We start from the raw sequence: 20,437 nt of genomic DNA, 5'->3' as shown, positions 1-20,437 counted from the left end.
ATTTAGTTACACACTAGACTTTAATTTTGTTCTGTTGTGTTATTACCATTCCTGGCGAGGGTTGCCACTGCTGAATTCCCAGCATACGAGACATTCTGGTACTTACAGGAATGGTATGGGCTTTTCTCGCAATGTGACCTTGCACACACAATGTGTGAGAGGTCACATTGCACAGAGGATGCCATTTTGAAGAGTATACTGCTCCCTCCCCCCACAGTGTGACATCGCACATGGCTTGTGCAAAGTCACGCGGTCGGGTGGAGCAGCACGATCTTCAAAATGGCATCCCTCCTCCATAATACCTGACGAAACCACATTCAGTTTTGTCTCTATAGCGGACAGGGGACAGACCACAGAAAAAGAGAACTGTCCATCTTAAAACTGGATGAATGGCCTGACTATTCCAGGCCCTTGCATCCTCCCCCTCTTTGAATTGGACCAGAATGAAAGGTCCGGATAATCTGTGTAATGGCAGATTCTCTGGCCCACCCCAGTCTTAGACTCACTGTGTCCTCACAAGGAGCCCCACTGGAATTGTGCACATGATGAACAGGGGATGTACATTCCCTGAAACTCTGCCCCTTTCTTGTGCAGAAGACTCACCTTGCTTGCACTGTCACAATGGCACCAGCACCAGTGGAGAAAGGTTTGTCATTTTGTGCAGATTTTAATTTTCAGGGATAATTTTATGCACTATGCTATTATTTAAGGAAGGGTCTAAGGACATATGAAAAATAGAAGCCAATTGGTTTAGTTTCCACTTAGAATATACAAAAACAACTTTGAATTCACAGAGAAAAGCTTAGCATCATTTAAAAGCTACCAAAATGTTCACAGAAAGAAACCTAACTTCTTGGAATTATTTGAGGATATTATTGCATAAGGGCATTCAGGAGACATGATATACTCAAATTGTCAGGAGACATTTGTCTACTCTGCATTCAAGGTCAGTGTCTAAGGCGAGGTGTCATGGATTGAAAGGAAATGTGTCTGATTAAACTGAACATCAGCTGCAAGGCAACTAAGTGGAACCATAGGAACTTATTCAGGCTGGCAACAACAGAAGTTATTCATACGTGCACTGGAGGAGCAAATGTTGTTTGTTTTTACAGATTTTCAGTTTTGTTTTTTAACTAAGAGTACAATTTTGTAACTAAAATTTATGAAAGTGTGCGGACAACAGGAAACTCGGGGGGGGGGGGGGAATGAATTCTGAGGAAAAATGCAAGGGATTACAAATTAGGGTCAAATCTGCTGGGGAAGGTTTGCACAGTCTCCCTGTGAAGTCAAGGGGAAAAACTGGGTTTCAGAGGCAAATCCTTGGCCCCAATCGCATAGCTAGGGTTTAGAAAATTGAGGCTCAATCCCCAGTTCTGCCTCAGATTCCCTGAATGACTCTGGGCAAGTTATTTATTTTGTGCTTCAGTTTCTGTTTTTCTGTAAATTTTGGGAAGATAATACTTGCTTACATTGTGAGGATAAACTCGTTAATGTTTATGAGGTTCTCCGACCAGTTTGAGGGTGCATCCCTGGAGTGGCATGGTGCTCAGCTTCACAACTGCCCTGTGGACATTAGGGTCAGCTGTGGGCAGAGCATGGTCTGGTGGAGCTAGGGCCTGAGAATTTGCTGCTATTTGCATCTATCATTCCACCACATAGGGCATGCAGCCAGGCATTCCCTACTCCATCTCTCCATGGAGCAGAACAGCACAGAGCAAGGTACTTGGGTTATGTGATACAGTCCAGGATGCAGGCCTTCGAGAACAGAAGTCCTTTATCTTGATGAAAAAAATTCAGTGTCAATAAATAAACTAACAATGATTTTCAGAGTGTAAAATAAAGGGGAAGACTATTTCTTAAATGAAGCATTTTGACTAAGAAAGAAATTTAGCAGCAACCATAAAACCCTCTAAGGCCATGTCTACACTACAGGGACTATACCAGCATAACTGCTGTGCTGTAGCTATGCCAGTATAGCCCCATAGTGAAGATACAGCCTACAGCGACAGAAGGGGTTTTTCTGTCACTGTAGGAACATCACCTCTCTGAGCAATAGTAGTGAGATTGGTAGGGTTGTCTAAAGTAATTTGCTACTGGTCCTTTGTCAAAACCAGGGTGTGCAGGAACTTTGTCCTGCCCAAAGAGTCTAGTATGTCATTGATTCTGGGTATAGGCTATGCATCTGAAACAATGACAGCATTATGTTTCCTATAATCAACGCAAAACCATATGGTTCCATCCCTTTGGGGAACCATAACAACTGGAGAAGCCATGGGACTATTTGACTTTGTAATTATTGCCACATCTAGCTTGCTAGCTATCTCCTTAGGGAATTACTCCTCCATTCTACCAGATGTTCAGTATGATCTGCTGGGTGCAGGCTGTGGTCCTGCAGTGTTAATCTGATGGACCATTTTGTGAGTCAGCCCAGCCCTGTTGGAAAATACCTGCTGGTGCCTTTACACCACAGCCATAATTTTTGTTTATTTTGGTTAGGGTTAACCCTTCATATCAATTAATGCTCTCTAGTGGTGTATCACTATGGCATTCAGCCATTAAATCATTAAGAGTCGTACAATCCTCCTCTGCACAGCATATCATGTTTACAGTGACTTCACGATTGTGATAAGCTTTTAACTCATGCACAGTCCGTGGTACAACCCTGCTACAGGGTCTTTGTACATTGTAGGTAACATCGCTAACCCTTTCTACCATCTCAAAAGCCCCCCCCCCATGAGTTCTACATTTTATATCTTTTTACAGGGAGTAATACTGGTACCAAATCCCTCACATGAAATGACTGATTACAAGTATTGCAATTATATCATTCTTTCTGAGCTGCCTGGCTTTTAGTGAGGTTTTGCTACATTATTTCCATCATGGATTTTTAACTCCCTCCCCCCCCCACCCCGAACTTCTGCACATATGCAGTAACCAGTTCCCCACCATCCTTCAGTGTCACACTCCTAGGGTCTCTAATCAGATCCAGGAGACCTTTGACCTTTCTTCTTCTTCAGGAGATCAAACAGGGCAAACCCCATGGACTCTTGTGGCACCGCACAGTAAGCAAACAATAGACTGGGTAACATTACATCCCAGTCACTTGCCTTCTTGTTTACATGGATTTTTAGCATAGATTTTAGGATTCCATTGAACCTCTCATCTACTCCATTTGTTTCTGGATGGGATGGGGCAGATTTAAGTTATTTTACCCCCACACATCCTCCGTAGCTCACCAAACAGCTGGGACATGAAATCTGACCCATGATCTAATAACTTATCTTTTGGATAGCCCATCCTGCTGAATACAGAAAACAGTGCCTTAGCAATTGTTTCAGATTCCACATTTGAGAGAGGAAATGCTTCTGGATTCCTGATGGCAAAATCCACCACGACCAATATAAATATTTTTCTCCCCTGGCTGACTTGGGTAGGGGGGCCCTATGATATCCATGACAACCCTTTGATTACAGGTAAAGGATGCAAAGGAGCCTTGTGGAGATGTACAGTCTTTTTTTACTTTTGGCATTTGGCATGAGTCTTGAAGCATTTCTTTACCTCATTTGGAGTACTGGGCCAACAGAAATTTTTCTTTAGCCTTTTGTATATCCTCTCCATTTTCAGGTAACCAACAAAAGGGCAATTGAGGGCTAGTGGCTTCAACAGGAGAGACTGAGGGAGCATCACATCAGAATATCCTATAGCTCAGTGGTTAGAGCGCTCACCTGAGAAGTGGCAGATCCCCGTTCAAACTCCTTCTCCCCCTCAGGCAGAGGAAGGACTTGAACTAGGCCCAGTTGAGTATCCTAACCACTGGGCTCAACTCCCGCCACTCGCCCCTGGATTCTTGCAAAAATGGCATAGGTGCCAAACACCAAGAGAGGGTTTGCAACAGAGAATCCCAAGCAGGAGGAGGCACCTCCCTGCAGCCCAGACTTAAATATCTATCTCTGGAAGATGGGTGGGGCTTAGCACACATCTCTCAGCTTGGCACTTCTCACTGGCTAGTTTAGGTAAGGAGTTACCTAGAATGCTAGCTTTTGTGATTCCCACTCTAGGAGCCTCTCTTTCCCTACTCATTATACAGGGAGCCTAGGCACCAAACACAGTCTTTTGTGAATCCCAGTGATTTTCTAGGCACCTAAAAGATAGGAGCGGTGATACTCAGTGTCACAATGCTTAAGTTTCTTTGTGAATCTAGCTCTTAGTCTTAATCTTGAATGTAATGGTCCTCAAACTACAATCCTTGGGATACTAACTTTACTTGGATCATTTCCAGGTGGTCAACAGAGCTCTTTCACTAATAGTATCTGTCATCTGCAAGTAGTAACATTTCTTGTTAGTTATAGCCCAAGTCCAGGATTCTTTTTATGGAAAACCACAACCACAGCCTGATAAAAAGAAATGCAAATTTAGCCAGCTCTTCACTTGTATGAATCAGTGTAGCTCCCCAATGTATACCAACTGAGGAACTGGCCCTTAAATATTGATTTTACCTTTTTAACAGCAATTATTCTATTTTACATAAGTTACAAAATATTTTGTAGAAAGATTTCTTAATTTCCTAAATATCAAAGCTATTATAAATCAGTTAATTTCACCTACAAATCAGCAAGGTAGCGAAGATGTTGTGCTTAGGACTTACTAACCATTTGCTTTGGTTACAGATGCTATATATTGAATAAGCTTTTTAATGGTTAAATAAATGTCTTATTTGAATAATACTAGCCATACATGTGTATTTTATCTTTTTCAAATTTGAAACTATAAACAATGGATTAAGGACGACAGAAAATGAATAAAATATGTGCAAAATTCTGTCACACAGTGAATCACATACAGTAATTCAATAGATCTAAGAACATTTTCTAAAAGTGAATCCGATGAGTGCAATTGAATCATATAATCTTTTGTATGAGTTGACTAAGTTTGTAATTTCACTGCATATAAAAAGGAAAAGGCTACTCTGGGGATTCAAGACCTTTGGTTCAACAAGTTACATTTGACACTGGGGCAGTTAATGAGTTTGCTGCAATTGAATACTATGGTATTTTCCAAATAAAAAGCACTTATACAAAAGAAGACAACACAATAGTTAACAAAACGTCTTTACTAGAGAAATCAATTATGAGGCATTAGTCAATGATAACATGGAAAGACTGAAAAGGAATGAAAAACTAATTCATTCTCTCTCTCATACACCCACAACCCAACCTAAGCAAACCCCCCATTAAACTTTTGCATTAAAATCTGGATATACTTGCCCAATTTCTCCAGTCATGTATACCAATTTTACATTGCTGTAACTCCATTTAAATCATTGGAGATGCTCTAAATAAAACCATCATAACAAGTGAAGAATCTGGCCCACTATTGGGCATACTGATGCCCAAACATGTCACTTATTTTGATGCCTCTGCATAAGCAGAGTACTTTTGATCACAGAATCATAGAATATCAGGGTTGGAAGGGACCTCAGGAGGTCATCTAGTCCAACCCCCTGCTCAAAGCAGGACCAATCCCCAATTAAATCATCCCAGCCAGGGCTTTGTCAAGCCTGACCTGAAAAACTTCTAAGGAAGGAGATTCTACCACCTCCCTAGGTAACGCATTCCAGTGTTTCACCACCCTCCTCGTGAAAAAGTTTTTCCTAATATCCAACCTAAACCTCCCCCACTCATAGGGCCAGATTTTCAGAAGCCAACTAAAGTTGATGGGAGTCTTCAATGGGCTTTACATTGGGCCCAACATTCTGTCTTAAACATATGGATCCAGAAACGAATACAATAACTAGAGAAAACAAATAAGATATATAGGTCCAAATCCTAATTCATGCAGTGGTCCCACTGAAGGAAGTAAGACAAGTAGGAGTGAGCTCATTATGTATAGATTCCCAAAGAAATCACATAAAGAACTTTTGGGTTTTTTTTATGTCTATTCCACTGATAATCAGGTACATTTTGAGATTTTCCCTTTGGTTGCATATTTGCCTTAACATTTGGCATTTTGCACCTTTTCGAGATAGAATGTCTTTCTGGCCCACTTTTTCTTTCTGACTCTTGGCAGGGAATTAGACTAGATGACCCTTGTGGTTCCTTCTAATCCTATGATTCTATTGGTCCAATCCTGCAATTTTCTGAACATCTTTAATATTTACTAAAATGGGGGTTAAAGGCACTCATCACCTGGCAGGAGCTGATCCCATATTACCTGATTTCATATTTGATTTGTACCACTTTAAAAATATTATAATTTAATTGATGTCTTTGCCTGTGAGTTTTCCACCACCTTACATATAATGGATATATCCCTTTAATGATTGTCATTAAAAAGGCAACATATAGCACAATATCTGAAATATTACCATTCTCTCTTATATAAAATATAAGGGCAACAGTTACCAACAGGGGTAACTATTGGCAAAGTCTGAATTTTTAACAGCAACCACAGTATCATCCATTCTCAATCACTATTACCTCTTTCCCAGTCTCTTTCACATACTAAAAGTAGTTTTGTGCTGGGTATAACTTTACTAACAATGTCAAAGATCTGAAGTCTGTCCTTAGTTTTCTCCCAGGAGCAAAAATCCCATTCCACTACACAAGAACTTGTTTTGTCCTCCTCTAAAAGAAGTGTATATTGGTCTTTTTGGAAAAAAACAAACAAAGAAAAGAGACAGCAAATATTACTCCAGTATTTTACCAGTGCTAAAGTAAATGTTCAAGGGACAAACAGCTTTATTTTTATCAAGGAGATTGAGAACATAGCATTAAAAACTAAAGTACTAAAGCATTTTGATTTAGCTGGTCAGAAGAACCTAACTCCTCAGGCAAACCACAACAAGTCAGCTAAACAAATTAAAATAGTGCAATTTTTCCTATTATAAAGATTCAGTCAACAGATTCAAAATACATCATCATGTGTGGTTGTATAGAAATGAGTTGACGATGTACACTAGGTCTCTTATTTCCTGTGTCAGCAAGAGGAATGGTTGTGGCAGGGAGCAGTGTACCATACTCTCAAGAAATCCTTCACCTGTGGCTAAGGGTCAATGGAAATTGTCAGGATCCAGATGTAATCGAGTCCAGCCTCTCTTTACTAGAATTATTATTTGTGATAGTGCCTAGAGGCCCCATCCCCACTGTGCTAAGTACTGTACGAACACATACCAAAGATGTATGTATATAATTTAAATAAGAGGAGTGCAATCTAACTAGAAAAGGTTGCTGAAGTTCATGGGGTTGGAGAGCTGCAGTAATCCAGGAGGCTTTGAGGGGAGGAAAGAAGGTAAAAGGGGAGAGGAAGAGTAAGGGAGGCTTTATCTCAGCTCTCAGTTTCCTACAAATTTTATTCAACTCAGCCATGAGTTAGGAGTCTGATATATAAAGAAAACATCTAAAAGCCACTTAAAGCATTGGAATTAAGGAATTTACATGGGCAATAATATCTCTTACGAGTAATAACTGAGATAGAATCCAAACAGGTGGCTTCATACTGTTAATGATGTGCTTTGCGCAGCAGTAGCTTAAAACTCTTCTTTTTCCCTCCCTAGTGGGAGGACTTTTCCAGGCAGAGGTCCCCATTAAAGCAAGCATTGCCACATCCTTGCTTCTCTCTTATCACCAGGGAATAATTGTGGCAGTGGAGGGGGTGCGGGATGAAGGGAAGGGAACCTCCCTCTATCCTTCTAATACCACCTATATTGAATAAGCAATCATTACAACAATCTAAAAGTTTTAACCTTTTCTACTCTCCTTTACATGCTGGCTGTTTACCATGCAAAAGCTGTTGCTTTTCAAAACATTAACAAAAAAGCCAAAGAGAAAATGTGAACATGTATTTTTCACAACATGCCGTAAATCCAATAAAACCAGTAGGTAGAAAATACATGTTTTGGGTGCTACGAATAAGGATTGTACAACAATGAAAAGAATTAGAAAATGGTTTTATATCTTGCTATCAGCCATCAAACACTCAAAATCGTAAAAGAGCCAATCTGTTTCAAACCACTAGGCTAACACAGACTTTAGCCTCAATCAAGCAACATTAATAATTTAGTTAATAGACCTAAGACTAGAGCTGGGTGAAATATTTTGACCCCCCCATTTTTTTTTTAATTTTTTTTTTTTTGGTAAAAAATTAAGGCTCTGCAACACCAAAACATTTTGTGAATGTGTGTTAATTGACCAAATTGTTTCAGCTAAAAAACCACATTAATCAGAAAAAAATATAAAATGCTTCATTTCAATATTTTTATTTTAAATGACAAAAAAAGTCTAATTTTGTTAAAAATAAAAATTAAATAATACTCCCAATTAAAACAAAATGTTGTGTTTGACACAAAACTATTTATTTATTTCAGAATGGTCAGCGAGCTGAAAAACCAATTTTTCTCCCACCTCCACTTGGGACCTGTCGCGTGGTAGGTACATCCCATCATGGGTGCTGGGGTCACGTATGGTGAGAAGAAGGAAAGAAACTGTACAGCCGCCGGTTAGGTCCTGTGTTCGTGACCCTGACTATAAATGTGGTAGTACGGCCTAGTGGTCAGTGTCAGTAAAGTAGCCCTTCTCTGAGGGCAGCATGACCCAATGGCCGGAGTCAATAGAGTAGCCCACCTCTGTGGTGTTGTGTGGCCTATTGGAGAAGTGGGGTGCCACTCAGGGGTGTGTGGCATCCAAAGTAGGGGGACTCTACTCTGAGTCCTAGCCTGGGGGAGGTCTCACCACTGAGCCAGCAGAGATCCTCCCAAAACATGCTCACTGTTGCCCTGGTTCATTCACCGGAGAAGAGTCTAAGTCCCCTGGGCTGCTTCCTATCCTTTCTCCCTCAGCAATGCTCCACGGTTCCCCCAGGTCCCTGGGGTCCTCAGGTGGCATAGCTCCTGCTGGCGCGGTCTCTTCTCCAAGCTTGTTAGGCAGGCCAGAGTCTGTCTGGAACTTTGCGTGCCGTGGCTCTGTAGTTGGAGCCTGTAGAACAGGGGTTCTCAAACTGGGGGTCGGGACCCTTTTCAGGGGGTCACAAGGTTATTACCTGGGGGTCGTGAGCTGTCAGCCTCCACCCCAAACCCTGCTTTGCCTCCTGCATTTATAATGGTGTTAAATTTATTAAAAAGTGTTTTTAATGTATAAGGGGGGTTGCACTCAGAGGCTTGCTATGTGAAAGGGGTCACCAGTACAAAAGTTTGAGAACCACTGCTGTAGAAGCTCCCTGGAGAGAGCTTGCAGTCTGCATCCTCCCCCTTCAGCAGCCTGCCCAGACTGAGTTGGGCTGCTTCCTTTTATACTCTGCCTCCAGGCTGAGCATTGTCAGCAGAGCCGGAGGGGCAGGGCTTCCTCAGCCTGCAAAGCACAGTTAACCTTTGGAGGCTGATGCAGGGTAGGTACATCCCATCACAGGACCCTATTGTTATATGGCTTACATCCTAATTATAAATTCTTCCAGTTTTCCAGGCAAAAACGATGGTGTAGGATGTCTTTTTTGGTTTATGTCACAAAGCACCAAGTATGTTTCCTCCAAAAATCTGTTTCTCATCTCAGGGGAACCACAGGAGTGTGAAGGGGAAGGGTAAATGGACATGTACATGTAAAAAAGAGGACAAGCTAGCCAAATTGTCCATATTGCACATATTTTTCCTTGCCAGATGTTTTCAAAACTCTGGAATCACTAGGTGTAAAAACTAAAGTAACACCCGGCATGTCTCACTGACAAGGGGTCATGTAGTCCTAGGGCTTACACAATGAGAACTGTAACAACTTACTACAAAACTTGAAAGCTAGGCCCTCCCATCTGCTGTTCTGCCATAGCTAGGAGCTAAACCAAGGGGAAATGGGGACAGAGAACTCCATTCTTCCTTCCTTACTTTGGATGGGCTGTTATCTCCACATCTCCCGCTCCTCCTTGGCTTATGTGGAAAGTGCTCCCCTCCCCTTTCAATCTACATTAACTGATTTATGGAATGATCTCAACACAGAATTCACAAACTCCAGAGAAAGGGAGTGTAGCATGGAAATATTGAGGAGATGTAGGACACAGCATATTAAGAATGCTACCATGGAAAAACAAGACTAGTTATGAAAGAAAGCTGTTTTAATTTCATGCATCTGATGAAGTGAGCTGTAGCTCATGAAAGCTTATGCTCAAATAAATTTGTTAGTCTCTAAGGTGCCACAAGTCCTCCTTTTCTTTTTGCGGATACAGACTAACACGGCTGCTACTCTGAAACCTGTTTTAAGTTAGTGCTTCTTTGAGTAGCAGTAATTACCTACCAGTAAAGTCTGCACCTCACTGTGGCAAAGTATGTTCAGCAGATGTTTAGAGATATCGGGCCATTTGCATATGATAGCAGTGTAGGATTGCATCTAGCAGTACTGTCTTGCCAGGATATAAATATATTAACTTTGTGATGTTATGTCACCGTGTTGCAATTATTTTAGTCTACAAAATATCAATAGTAAGTTAGAACCCAAAGTCTAATTAAACTGAAAATTCTGTCTCAGGCTCAGCTGTTAACAAGAACCAACAGATAGGGTACCTCTTGTTCAGCCACCATCCAACCCTCCTAAGAGAATAGCCCTGAAAATTAAAAAAAAAACAAAACAGTACATGCTACTAGTAAGAAGAGGAAACTAGGAGTAGAGACTTTGGGTTCTATTCCTGGCACTGCTGCTAAGATTCAGGTGTGTCTTCCCCTCTTTTTATGTCGGTCTGTGCATTAATATTAGCCTAACTCAGAGGGATATTGTGAGGATATTAATGCTTATAAAGCACTTTAAGATACTGGGTTTAAAGGTGATGTGTAAGTGTTAAGTACAGTTACATAACACCTATATAATGCAGTCATTTGTAACAGACTTGAGTCTGACAATTAATTGCCATTTTCACAGGGAGCAAGAATCTTGAAATTTGTTACACACTGTTGCTTTTTATGGGCTGCAAATTTAAACTCTGACCTTTCAATTTCAAGTCATCAGAAGCTCATCAGTCTTTCTATGGATTTCAAGGCCCTTTGAGCTACAATGTTTGAAAGTGAGCCCTTATCAGCTAGAATCTTGCAAATTGGTAGAACTTATTATTTTGTACCACTGATTAAAGAAAAATAAATTTTAAATTTGACATTTCTATCACAGATCTCCAAACTATTTCCTCAGAAATTGTTAATTTCTTCCATTACACTGTCACGTTGGGAATAAAGCCTCCAAGTTTAGAGTAACTAAGGTAATCTGAAGTCCACAGTTCTATTCAATTTATTTTAGTAAAAAAAAAACCCCAAAACCCTATTGAAGACAACTGAGGGCACCTGCAAGCTCTTACAGTGGCAGCTATGTGAACCAAAAGGGTGGACTGATGCCAATAATAATTGCATCTGGTCTTCTGGTCATCCTACTGGGATTTTAAGAAAACAAGCACTTGCTTTGCATTAAGCAACTAACTAGGATAGCAACTCTGAGTTTTAAACATGCTAATTTAAATACAGAATTATATATTGGGGCATGTGTATCAAAATTGCATTGTCTGAGGTACTGTAACTAATGACTCAGTCCAGAATGTTCTTGACATTTTGATTTCATTCACCCCCCCCTTTGCTTGAAGAAGTACCACTAATCATACCCCTTGCTATCTTATCGATGTGATCCACACCAAGGCCCCATACCCCCAAGCTAATTGTATTTGTTTCATTCTATTTATTTACAACAGGACAATAAAGATGCTAATTAGTTTTACGTGTGCCAATTTTTAGTAGTCAGTAGCAACACAATTAACTGTTATACTACAGCAACTGCATCAAGCCAATTCAGACAGAGCTGTTCAACCTGGATCTTCAGAGGACCCTATGTCACGGGATCCCCACTGTATCAGGCATAAGCTGAGAAATCTCATTGTGATATTCACTGCTTATGACACAAAGCTGCAGGACACTGACTCACAGCTCTGTGATGATATCTTGAGACCGTAGGGAATAAAGATGTTTCTCCTTTTATTGCAACCCATTTGAGCAGATCACGGGTTTATTCCTCTTCCTCTCTGAGGAAACCTCCATCTACTGTTCCCATAACTCCCTCATCAAACACATACACACTTGTTTTACAATATAAAAACCTATACATATATGGCAGATGATAGAAAAAAAGTGTGTGTTTGTGATTTTTTTTCCCCCATGGATATATTCCTGATCACCCGCACCTCCCCACATGGCTGTCAACCCACCCTCCTGAGCTTAGTATAGTGGTCTGAGGCAGTTGTGAAGGTGAACCATATTACATGTTAAACCCTGTGTCTTGCAGTGAGTGATACAAGCAAACAGCTACACAAAGGCCCCAGACTTATTTGAAATGGATCTAAGCAACATCCTTTCCTAGAACTGGCAAGATGTCAAATTTCTTACGGATTTCTCCATGTTTCATTTACTGGATTCAAATTCAACACTACCACAAGTTAATAAATAAAATAATATTGAGAAAATGGTAGTCCTTCCATAATTTAATGATGTAATATTGTTTGCAAAGGTGAAGCAAAGATACAGGTTCTGGTACTATTTTATAGCTATCTAAGCTTCTTTGCATTACTTTGTTAAAAGACATGGACTTTGTTACAAGGAATAAGAATTATTGACAAAAGAGGGCTGTGAGTTTGGTGTTAAATGATTGTATAACAGAAGATTTTGTTTAGTTCTTGCGGATTTCAACCACCAACATCCAATCACCTGCGCATTTGTCTGGATAAAAGTTTTATTCCATTTATTGGAAAGCTAGAGACATTCTTCTCAGCGGACCAAGCCCCAACATTATATTTATTATTTGTATGTGGTAGCACTTGGAGGCCCTGGGACCATTGTATTAGGCACTGTATGAATATATAACAAGAAGATGGTTTCTAACCCAAAGGGTGACTTTTTCAAATGTTCATCAATTTCTTCAGGGACTATTTTAGAATGTCTGCTGTTTTCTCTCATTGTGCAGAGGCTGGTGTTTCTGGAGCCAATGAAGTCATGATTTAAATTTCCCAAATGTGACCACAGTGTCTGTCTCTCTGTCTGTCTGTCTCTCTATATGTACACATCATATTTGTCAGGGACTTGCTACTAGGGTTAGTCAGAATTTTCTCCCCTCCTTGCATCTGGTTAATTTTTCCTTATTAATCTAACACATACTATGATGTTGTTAAAATAGAGCAAAATTCTAATAATTTTAAGGCAACTATTTTAGCAGATATGAAGAAAAAACCCTCAACAAATGTACAATGTTGTTCACCTTTAGGAAGAACTATACAGAAATATTTGGAATGGTTGGATTAGATGGCTACCTACCATTTTGTTCCCTCTGGACTCCAGCAGCAAGCAAATCTGGCTCCCCAAGGCTTATATCATTGAGCCTGGTTCCTAGACACTCCATGCAAAGATGTTTGCACCACTCCTCTGCCTCCAGTTCTGAAAATAACCATAAACAAACACATCAGTGGAATTCATGAAGTATTTTTACTCAAAAGAAGGTACAACATGAAATAAGTGTTTGATCAACAGGCTATTTTTATGACTGAGTTAGGACTAATAATGTCTGTTTCAAAACCAGCAAAAAACAACAACAAAATACCACACACACTGTTTTGCCTTGATTTATGGACCTTTTCTAAAAAAAGAAATGGGCCATGCCTCCTGAATTGATTAGAAATAGGCAAAAAGTGTAAAACAGCTCATTCAACTCACACATCCAGGACAGAAATCAACTAGAAATCAACTCAAACACCCAGGACAGTCTCCAACTTTTCCCAGTTGCAAAACTCTCTCTGTATAGGTGGGTGCGTGGGGGAAGGCTGTCTAGAAAGTATCTTTCAGCAAGTCCTGCTTGATGGAAATAATTTTATTTAAAAATGATTTTAATGTAAAGTTATCTGAAAAGAAACGTTGTTGTTTTAAATCCATCTTGATTGTTAAGATTAACTGGGTTGCTTTTGCTTGCAGTCCCTAGACATCAATATGATGGAAACTAAGAGTATGGAGAAAACTCAACTCTAGAACTCACATCCTTATTCGTCTGATAAAGTCCAAGTTTAACGACTTTCATAGCACCGTGCAGGGGCTGTCATTTTTCCTGAGGTAATTTATTTTGTCAAAAATATATGTTTTCTTACAGTACTGAACTGTTCCAGCACCCAGAGGTTCAACAATGGGTTTGTCTTATAAATTCAACAGTAAATAATATAGATCTGTGAGGTGATGGTAAATACATGTAAAGCCATTCTGTCTCTCATGCAAACATCTAAGAGAGAAAAAGCAATGTGCACAAATCAATACTGTGTTCATGAATCCAGCCTAATGTCACTATAGTTAAAGGAGGACTTTTACGGAAAAATACTTTGAAAGCACTGAGTAAGTTTTTAAGCCACATGTCTCCTGAAGCCAAATTCATGACACGTGCTAAAAACACAACCCCACTGAAAGGAAACATGCAGGTTTCTTGTGAATGCTCCTTGTCAATCTTCTTTATCAACAAGGCATTTCTAGACTCTGAAGATTGGGATCTGGATCCAAAATTTCCAAATAGGGGGGTTTAGTTTGGGCCAATCTCTAGCTGCAACCCACTGTGGTAATCAGATTCAGTTCATTCCTTAATTGTAGCTATTACTGCAAGTTGTTATGCCTCCATGGTGATTAACTTCGCCTGTACCCCACAAAATCAGGCAAAGCCAAGGGAAAGCAACTCTTGTAGAAAATCCCACTCAGAAGAAATATATTTTAATACATATGAGAAACTATTTAGTACATCAAATCAACATAATGGGAGGCACAGTCAATAGCGAGCCAATGGAGTCACTGAACTCTGAACATATATTGTCAGTGCTGAAAGTATACTTTTAATAGTTTATATTTGGAAACTTTTTGGAAAGTATAAAATACATGGAAATATATGAATCATGAATTTATAGCCAAATATTTGAAGAATATATTATACTTACATAAATCTCAGGCAAAAACAAATTGTACTGATTTAGGTAAACTGTTACCACTAATTGATAAGATTTTTATGCAACTAAGTAAACGAAAATACTAAAGTTATGATTACATCAGGCTGTAGTCACATTTGTCGTATTGTAAGTGTATAACCCATGTTTATCTGTTACAAAAACAATGTAATACCGTATAAATATATATTTTTCATTATGGAAATGACTCTGCTGTTGGACTGAACAGCTTCTGCAAGACTGAAGGGCTGTATGTGCACTTCCAGAAGCACAAATGGATTGTCTATACGGTGCTGTTTCAGCTTATGCATTGCTAGTACTTTTTGGATGCACAGGATTGCCCAGGTGGCGCTTTCCCTGTTGACACACACTCTGAAATAACCGTTTTTAAATGGCTACACTCCCTTTGAATCTACTACCACATTCCCCCTTATAATACAGATATACTAGGGGAGTTGTAGCAGATTCCTTTTCCATATCTGCAGAATACCAAACCAATAGATTAGAATTAGGGCTGTCAAGTGATTAAAAAATTAATTGTGATTAATCACATGATTAATCATACTGCTAAACAACAATAGAATACCATTTATTTAAGCTTTCTATATTTTCAAATATATTGATTTCAATTACAACACAGAAGACAAAGTGTACAGTGCTCACTTTATATTTATTTTGTTTACAAATATTTGCACTGTAAAAAACTAAAGAAATAGTATTTTTTCAATTCACCTAATACAAGTACTGTAGTGCAATCTCTTTCTCATGAAAGTTGAACTTACAAATGTAGAATTATGTACAAAAAACCTACATTCTAAAATAAAACAATGTAAAACTTCAGCGCCTACAAGTCCACTCAGTCCTACTTCTTGTTCAGCCAATTGCTCTGACAAACAAGTTTTGGTTACAATTTGCAGGAGATAATGCTGTCCACATCCTGTTTACAATGTCACCTGAAAGTGAGAACAGGCATTCGTATGGCACTGTTGTAGCCGGCATTGCAAGATATTTATGTGTCAGATGCGCTAAAGATTCATATGTCCCTTCATCTTCAACCACTATTCCAGAGGACATGCGTCCATGCTGATGGTGGGTTCTGCTCAAAAATGATCCAAAGCAGAGTGGACTGACGCATGCTCATTTTCATCATTTCAGTCAGATGCCATCAGCAGAAGGTTGATTTTCTTTTTTGGTGGTTCGGGGTCTATAGTTTCCGCATCAGAGTGTTGCTCTTTTAAGACTTCTGAAAGCATGCTCCACACCTCATTCCTCTCAGATTTTGGAAGGCACTTCAGATTCTTAAACCTTGGGTTGAGTGCTCTAGCTATTTTTAGAAATCTCACACTGGTAAATTCTTTGTGTTTTGTCAAATCTGCTGTGAAAGTGTTCTTAAAACGAACATGTGCTGGGTGATCATCAGAGACTGCTATAACATGAAATATATGGCAGATTGCAGGTAAAACAGAACAGAAGACATACAATTCTCCCCTAAGGAGTTCACTCACAAATTTCATTAACACATTATTTTTTTTAACGAGCATCATCAGCATGGAAGCAGGTCCGCTGGAATGGTGGCTGAAGCATGAAGGGGCATATGAATGTTTAGCATATCTGGCATGTAAATACCTCGTGATACCAGCTACAAAAGTGGCATGCGAAAGCCTGTTCTCACTTTCAGGTGACATTGTAAATAAGAAGCAGGCAGCAGTATCTCCCATAAATGTAAACAAACTTATTTGTCTTCGCGATTGGCTGAACAGGAAGTAGGACTGAGTGAACTTGTAGGCTCTAAAGTTTTACATTATTTTGTTTTTGAGTGCAGTTATATAACAAAAAAAATCTACATTTGTAAGTTACACTTTCACAATAAAGAGATTGCACTACAGTACCTGTATGAGGTGAATTGAAAAATACTATTTATTTTGTTTTACATGTTTACAATTCAAATATTTGTAATAAAAATAATATAAAGTGAGCACTGTACACTTCATATTCTGTGTTGCAACAGAAATCAATATGTATGAAAAAGTAGAAAAACATCCAAAAAAACTTAGTACATTTCAATTGGTATTCTTTGTTGAACAGTGCGATTAATCACGATTAATTGTTTGAGTTAATTGCGTGAGTTAACTGCGATTAATTGACAGCTCTAATTAGTTGCTCAGTAACTGACACCAAATTTGCTACATATGACATTGTTAACAGTGCTCATCTTTAAGAATCAACAAATTGCCATGCCACAGCCTCTGAAGTGCCACAAATTTTTTTTATTCCAAGTACAGGGAAATTCTGAAGTATCTGACCTATTACAGTAGATCCAATCCTGCTTCCATGAAATCAGTGGCAAAGTACTCATTGACTTCAGTGGAATCTGAATCAGATTAACTACTGATAAGGGTTGACTTTTTAGTGGCAATCACTGTATGGCACTGCAGAACTTAGCCCGCTTTTACACCTTTATGCCATACGTTGTAAGGCATATTTTAAGCAGCCATAAATACTCACATCTTCATTTCCTCTAATATTCAAATATTTTGCTCTGCTATATGAATATCAAAAGGTGAGATCAAATGTAAAGAGACAGGTGGCCTCCATTTGACACTGCTTCTTGCAAGAGAAATGTAACTAGCAGCAGCCTGAAGTCTGTTCTTCTGAAAATACAACCTTGTTAGTTGCAAGATTTTTAGGCAGGTTTCCCCACAGTTTCCCCTGAGCTTCCAGTTCAGTGACTAAAAGAATATGCCATTTCTGCTCTAGCTCACAGTTCAGTACCTGCTGCAATTACATAAGGTGAATTTTGTTTCTCTGCATCCTGATTCACAAGAGCGCAGTGCCATGTTTCAGGAATTCAGTACTTCAGGTTAAATTGAAAATGCATATTGTACAGCCCTATAGGCATCAATACTAAAGAATCACAAAGGGCCTCCAAAGTGCTGGGCACACACAACCACCGACTTGAAAGTGTGGGACCAGGTCCAGCCCACTAACAACACACAAATGGCTCAGCAGATTTTGTACTGAATTGAAATAAAGATGAGGAAGCTGGTTCCCCGCTCTTGTATGAAATTGTCAGTTTTATGGGGCTAAAAGAGCCTTTTCCTTGTACATAATATGAATTTGGTTTATTTCTTTGTGCTTTCCGCAATGCCTGCCTATGTCTAGCTACACAAGTGGTTCTCAAACTTTCGTACTGATGACCCCTTTCACATAGCAAGCCTCTGAGTGTGACCCCTCCTTATAAATTAAAAACACATTTTTATATATTTAACACCATTATAAATGCTGGAGAAAAAGCGGGGTATGGGGGGGGGGGGGGGCTGACAGCTTGTGACACACCATTTAATAACCTCACAATCCCCTGAGGGGTCCCGACCACCAGTTTGAGAACCCCTGAGCTACGAAGACCTAAAATGGCTGGATCTTTGACTTGGAAGCAATTTCTATATATTTTCCGCAAAAAGTTACTTCTGTTACCATTGCAGTCCCAGAACTGTTTGTAAGAATTCCAAGACCCCATTTGGATTTTTCTCATTCAGAATAAGACTAGAAACAGAATTGGATTATTCAAACCTGGACCTGCAAGATCTTTTTGGAGAAGAAAGATGGGAGCTGAAGAAACACACATGCCAACTTTTACAAAAATACACTCAGCCATAATAAGAAATCTCTGTGTGGAGGGTGAGGGGGGACAAAGAATCAGCACAGAACTATTTTTTTAAATTGAATTGAGCCACGTAAAATAAATTCACAAGCGTAATCTCATTTTTCACTAGTAGATAGCAGTATAGCCTGCAACAGCCATTTTTTTCTTAACTAGTACTTCTTTTTATAAAACTATCCCAGACCTCATAACTTCTGAAGACTTGAGAATTTTTTTATTTAATTATTATTTTTAAATAAGTTATCTGACAATGTTTCCATTAATTAATGGTATCCATGTTAGTTAGAGAAGGCAGTACTTACTCAGAGCAGTGTGGCAGCTTAAGTCAGAATAAGTGATTTAAAGATACTATGCTGTTTCTGACTTTTGATGACCTTTTTTCTGCAGTGCTTTAAATACATATCTGGGTAAAAGATCCTTAATAAATAAGTAATGAAGTAAATACATTATTGTCAATTAATACGAGTTATTAAAGATGAAAATGCAATGATTTCCTTCAAAAAATAAATAGGAGTCCACTGTAGGAAGAATGTACCATATTTTAGGAAGAAAAGAGAAATTAGACAAAGCATCCATCCACTTTTTCTCTACAGATGCTGAAAGATATGGCAAGGGCAGATCTATAAGCATCCTGTTTGTGAAAAAAAATCACAGTAATTGCAATTACAAAATAACTAGTCATGTATCTAAGTAGTCATTTGAGCATGCAATGGCATGCATTACCCTGGCAATTCCCTGTTCACATTTTAAAGTCTGTACGAAAGTGTCAGCTTAGTCAATATGCTTATTCTTATTATAATGTGTACCATACAACCATTAATCTAAAAATCTCAAGAGATAGTGAAATTAACAAGGCAGGAAAAGTGTAGTAGAAGGCAAAAGACTTGTCACATTAATGCTATTTCTCTTTAAAGTATTTCCCAAAATATATGATATTGTATTAATGTACAATTTTTTCCTTAATAAATTATGCTGCATACATTTGTATTAGAAAGAAAGAGCATATAAGATGCTGGAATACTGCTATAATTAGGGCCCTACCAAATTCATGGCCATGAAAAATGCATCACAGATTGTGAAACCTGGTCTCCCCCCAGGAAATCTGGTCTTTTGTGTGCTATTACCCTACACTATACCGATTTCATGGGGGAGACCAGTGTTTCTCAAATTGGGGGTCCTGACCCAAAAGGGAGTTGAAGGGGGTTCACAAGGTTATTTTAGTGGGGGGTCACTGTATTGCCACCCTTCTGTGCTGCCTTCAGCCCCTCGGCAGCTGGAAAGCGGCGGCTGCTGACTGAGGGCCCAGCTCCACAGCCAGCAGCGCAGAAGTAAGGGTGGCAATACCACACCATGCCATCCTTACTTCTGCTGTGCTGCTCCTTCAGAGCTGGTGGCCAGAGAGTGGTGGCTGCTGACTGAGGACCCAGCTCTGAAGGCAGCAGTGCAGAAGTAAGGATGCCAATACCATACCATGCCATCCTTACTTCTGTGCTGCTGCTGGCAGCGGCTCTGCCTTCAGAGCCGGACTCCGGGCCAGCAGTTGCCGCTCTCCAGCTGCCCAGCTCTGAAAGCAGCACTGCCGCCAGCAGCAGCACAGAAATAAGGGTAGCAGTACTGCAACCCCCCTACAATAACCGTGTGACTCCCCCTCACATCTCCTCTTTGGGTCAGGACCCTGACTATTACAACACTGTGAAATGTCAGTGTTAAAAAGCTGACATCATGACATTTTCTATTTTTAAAATCCTACCACTGTGAAATTGACCAAAATGGACCATGAATTTGGTAAGGTCCTCGCTAGAATGCTGTATGCTATTA

General features: G+C 39.5%; 1 protein-coding gene across 2 annotated transcripts in view; it reads right to left on the bottom strand.

Annotated features, from left to right (window-relative positions):
• The window catches only part of DOK6 (docking protein 6), a 429,579-nt gene that overhangs the window by 145,891 nt on the left and 263,251 nt on the right, over nucleotides 1–20,437 (bottom strand). For both annotated transcript variants that reach the window (XM_077809077.1, XM_077809078.1), the window contains exon 4: nucleotides 13,307–13,426. In XM_077809077.1, coding sequence (XP_077665203.1) covers nucleotides 13,307–13,426 — 120 coding nt within the window. The remainder of the gene's footprint in view (nucleotides 1–13,306; nucleotides 13,427–20,437) is intronic.

Source organism: Eretmochelys imbricata, chromosome 2 (assembly GCF_965152235.1).
Source record: "Eretmochelys imbricata isolate rEreImb1 chromosome 2, rEreImb1.hap1, whole genome shotgun sequence".
NCBI lineage: Eukaryota > Metazoa > Chordata > Testudines > Cheloniidae > Eretmochelys > Eretmochelys imbricata.
The sequence above is the reverse complement of the archived record's forward strand: the minus strand, read 5'-3'. Positions and strand labels throughout refer to the sequence as shown.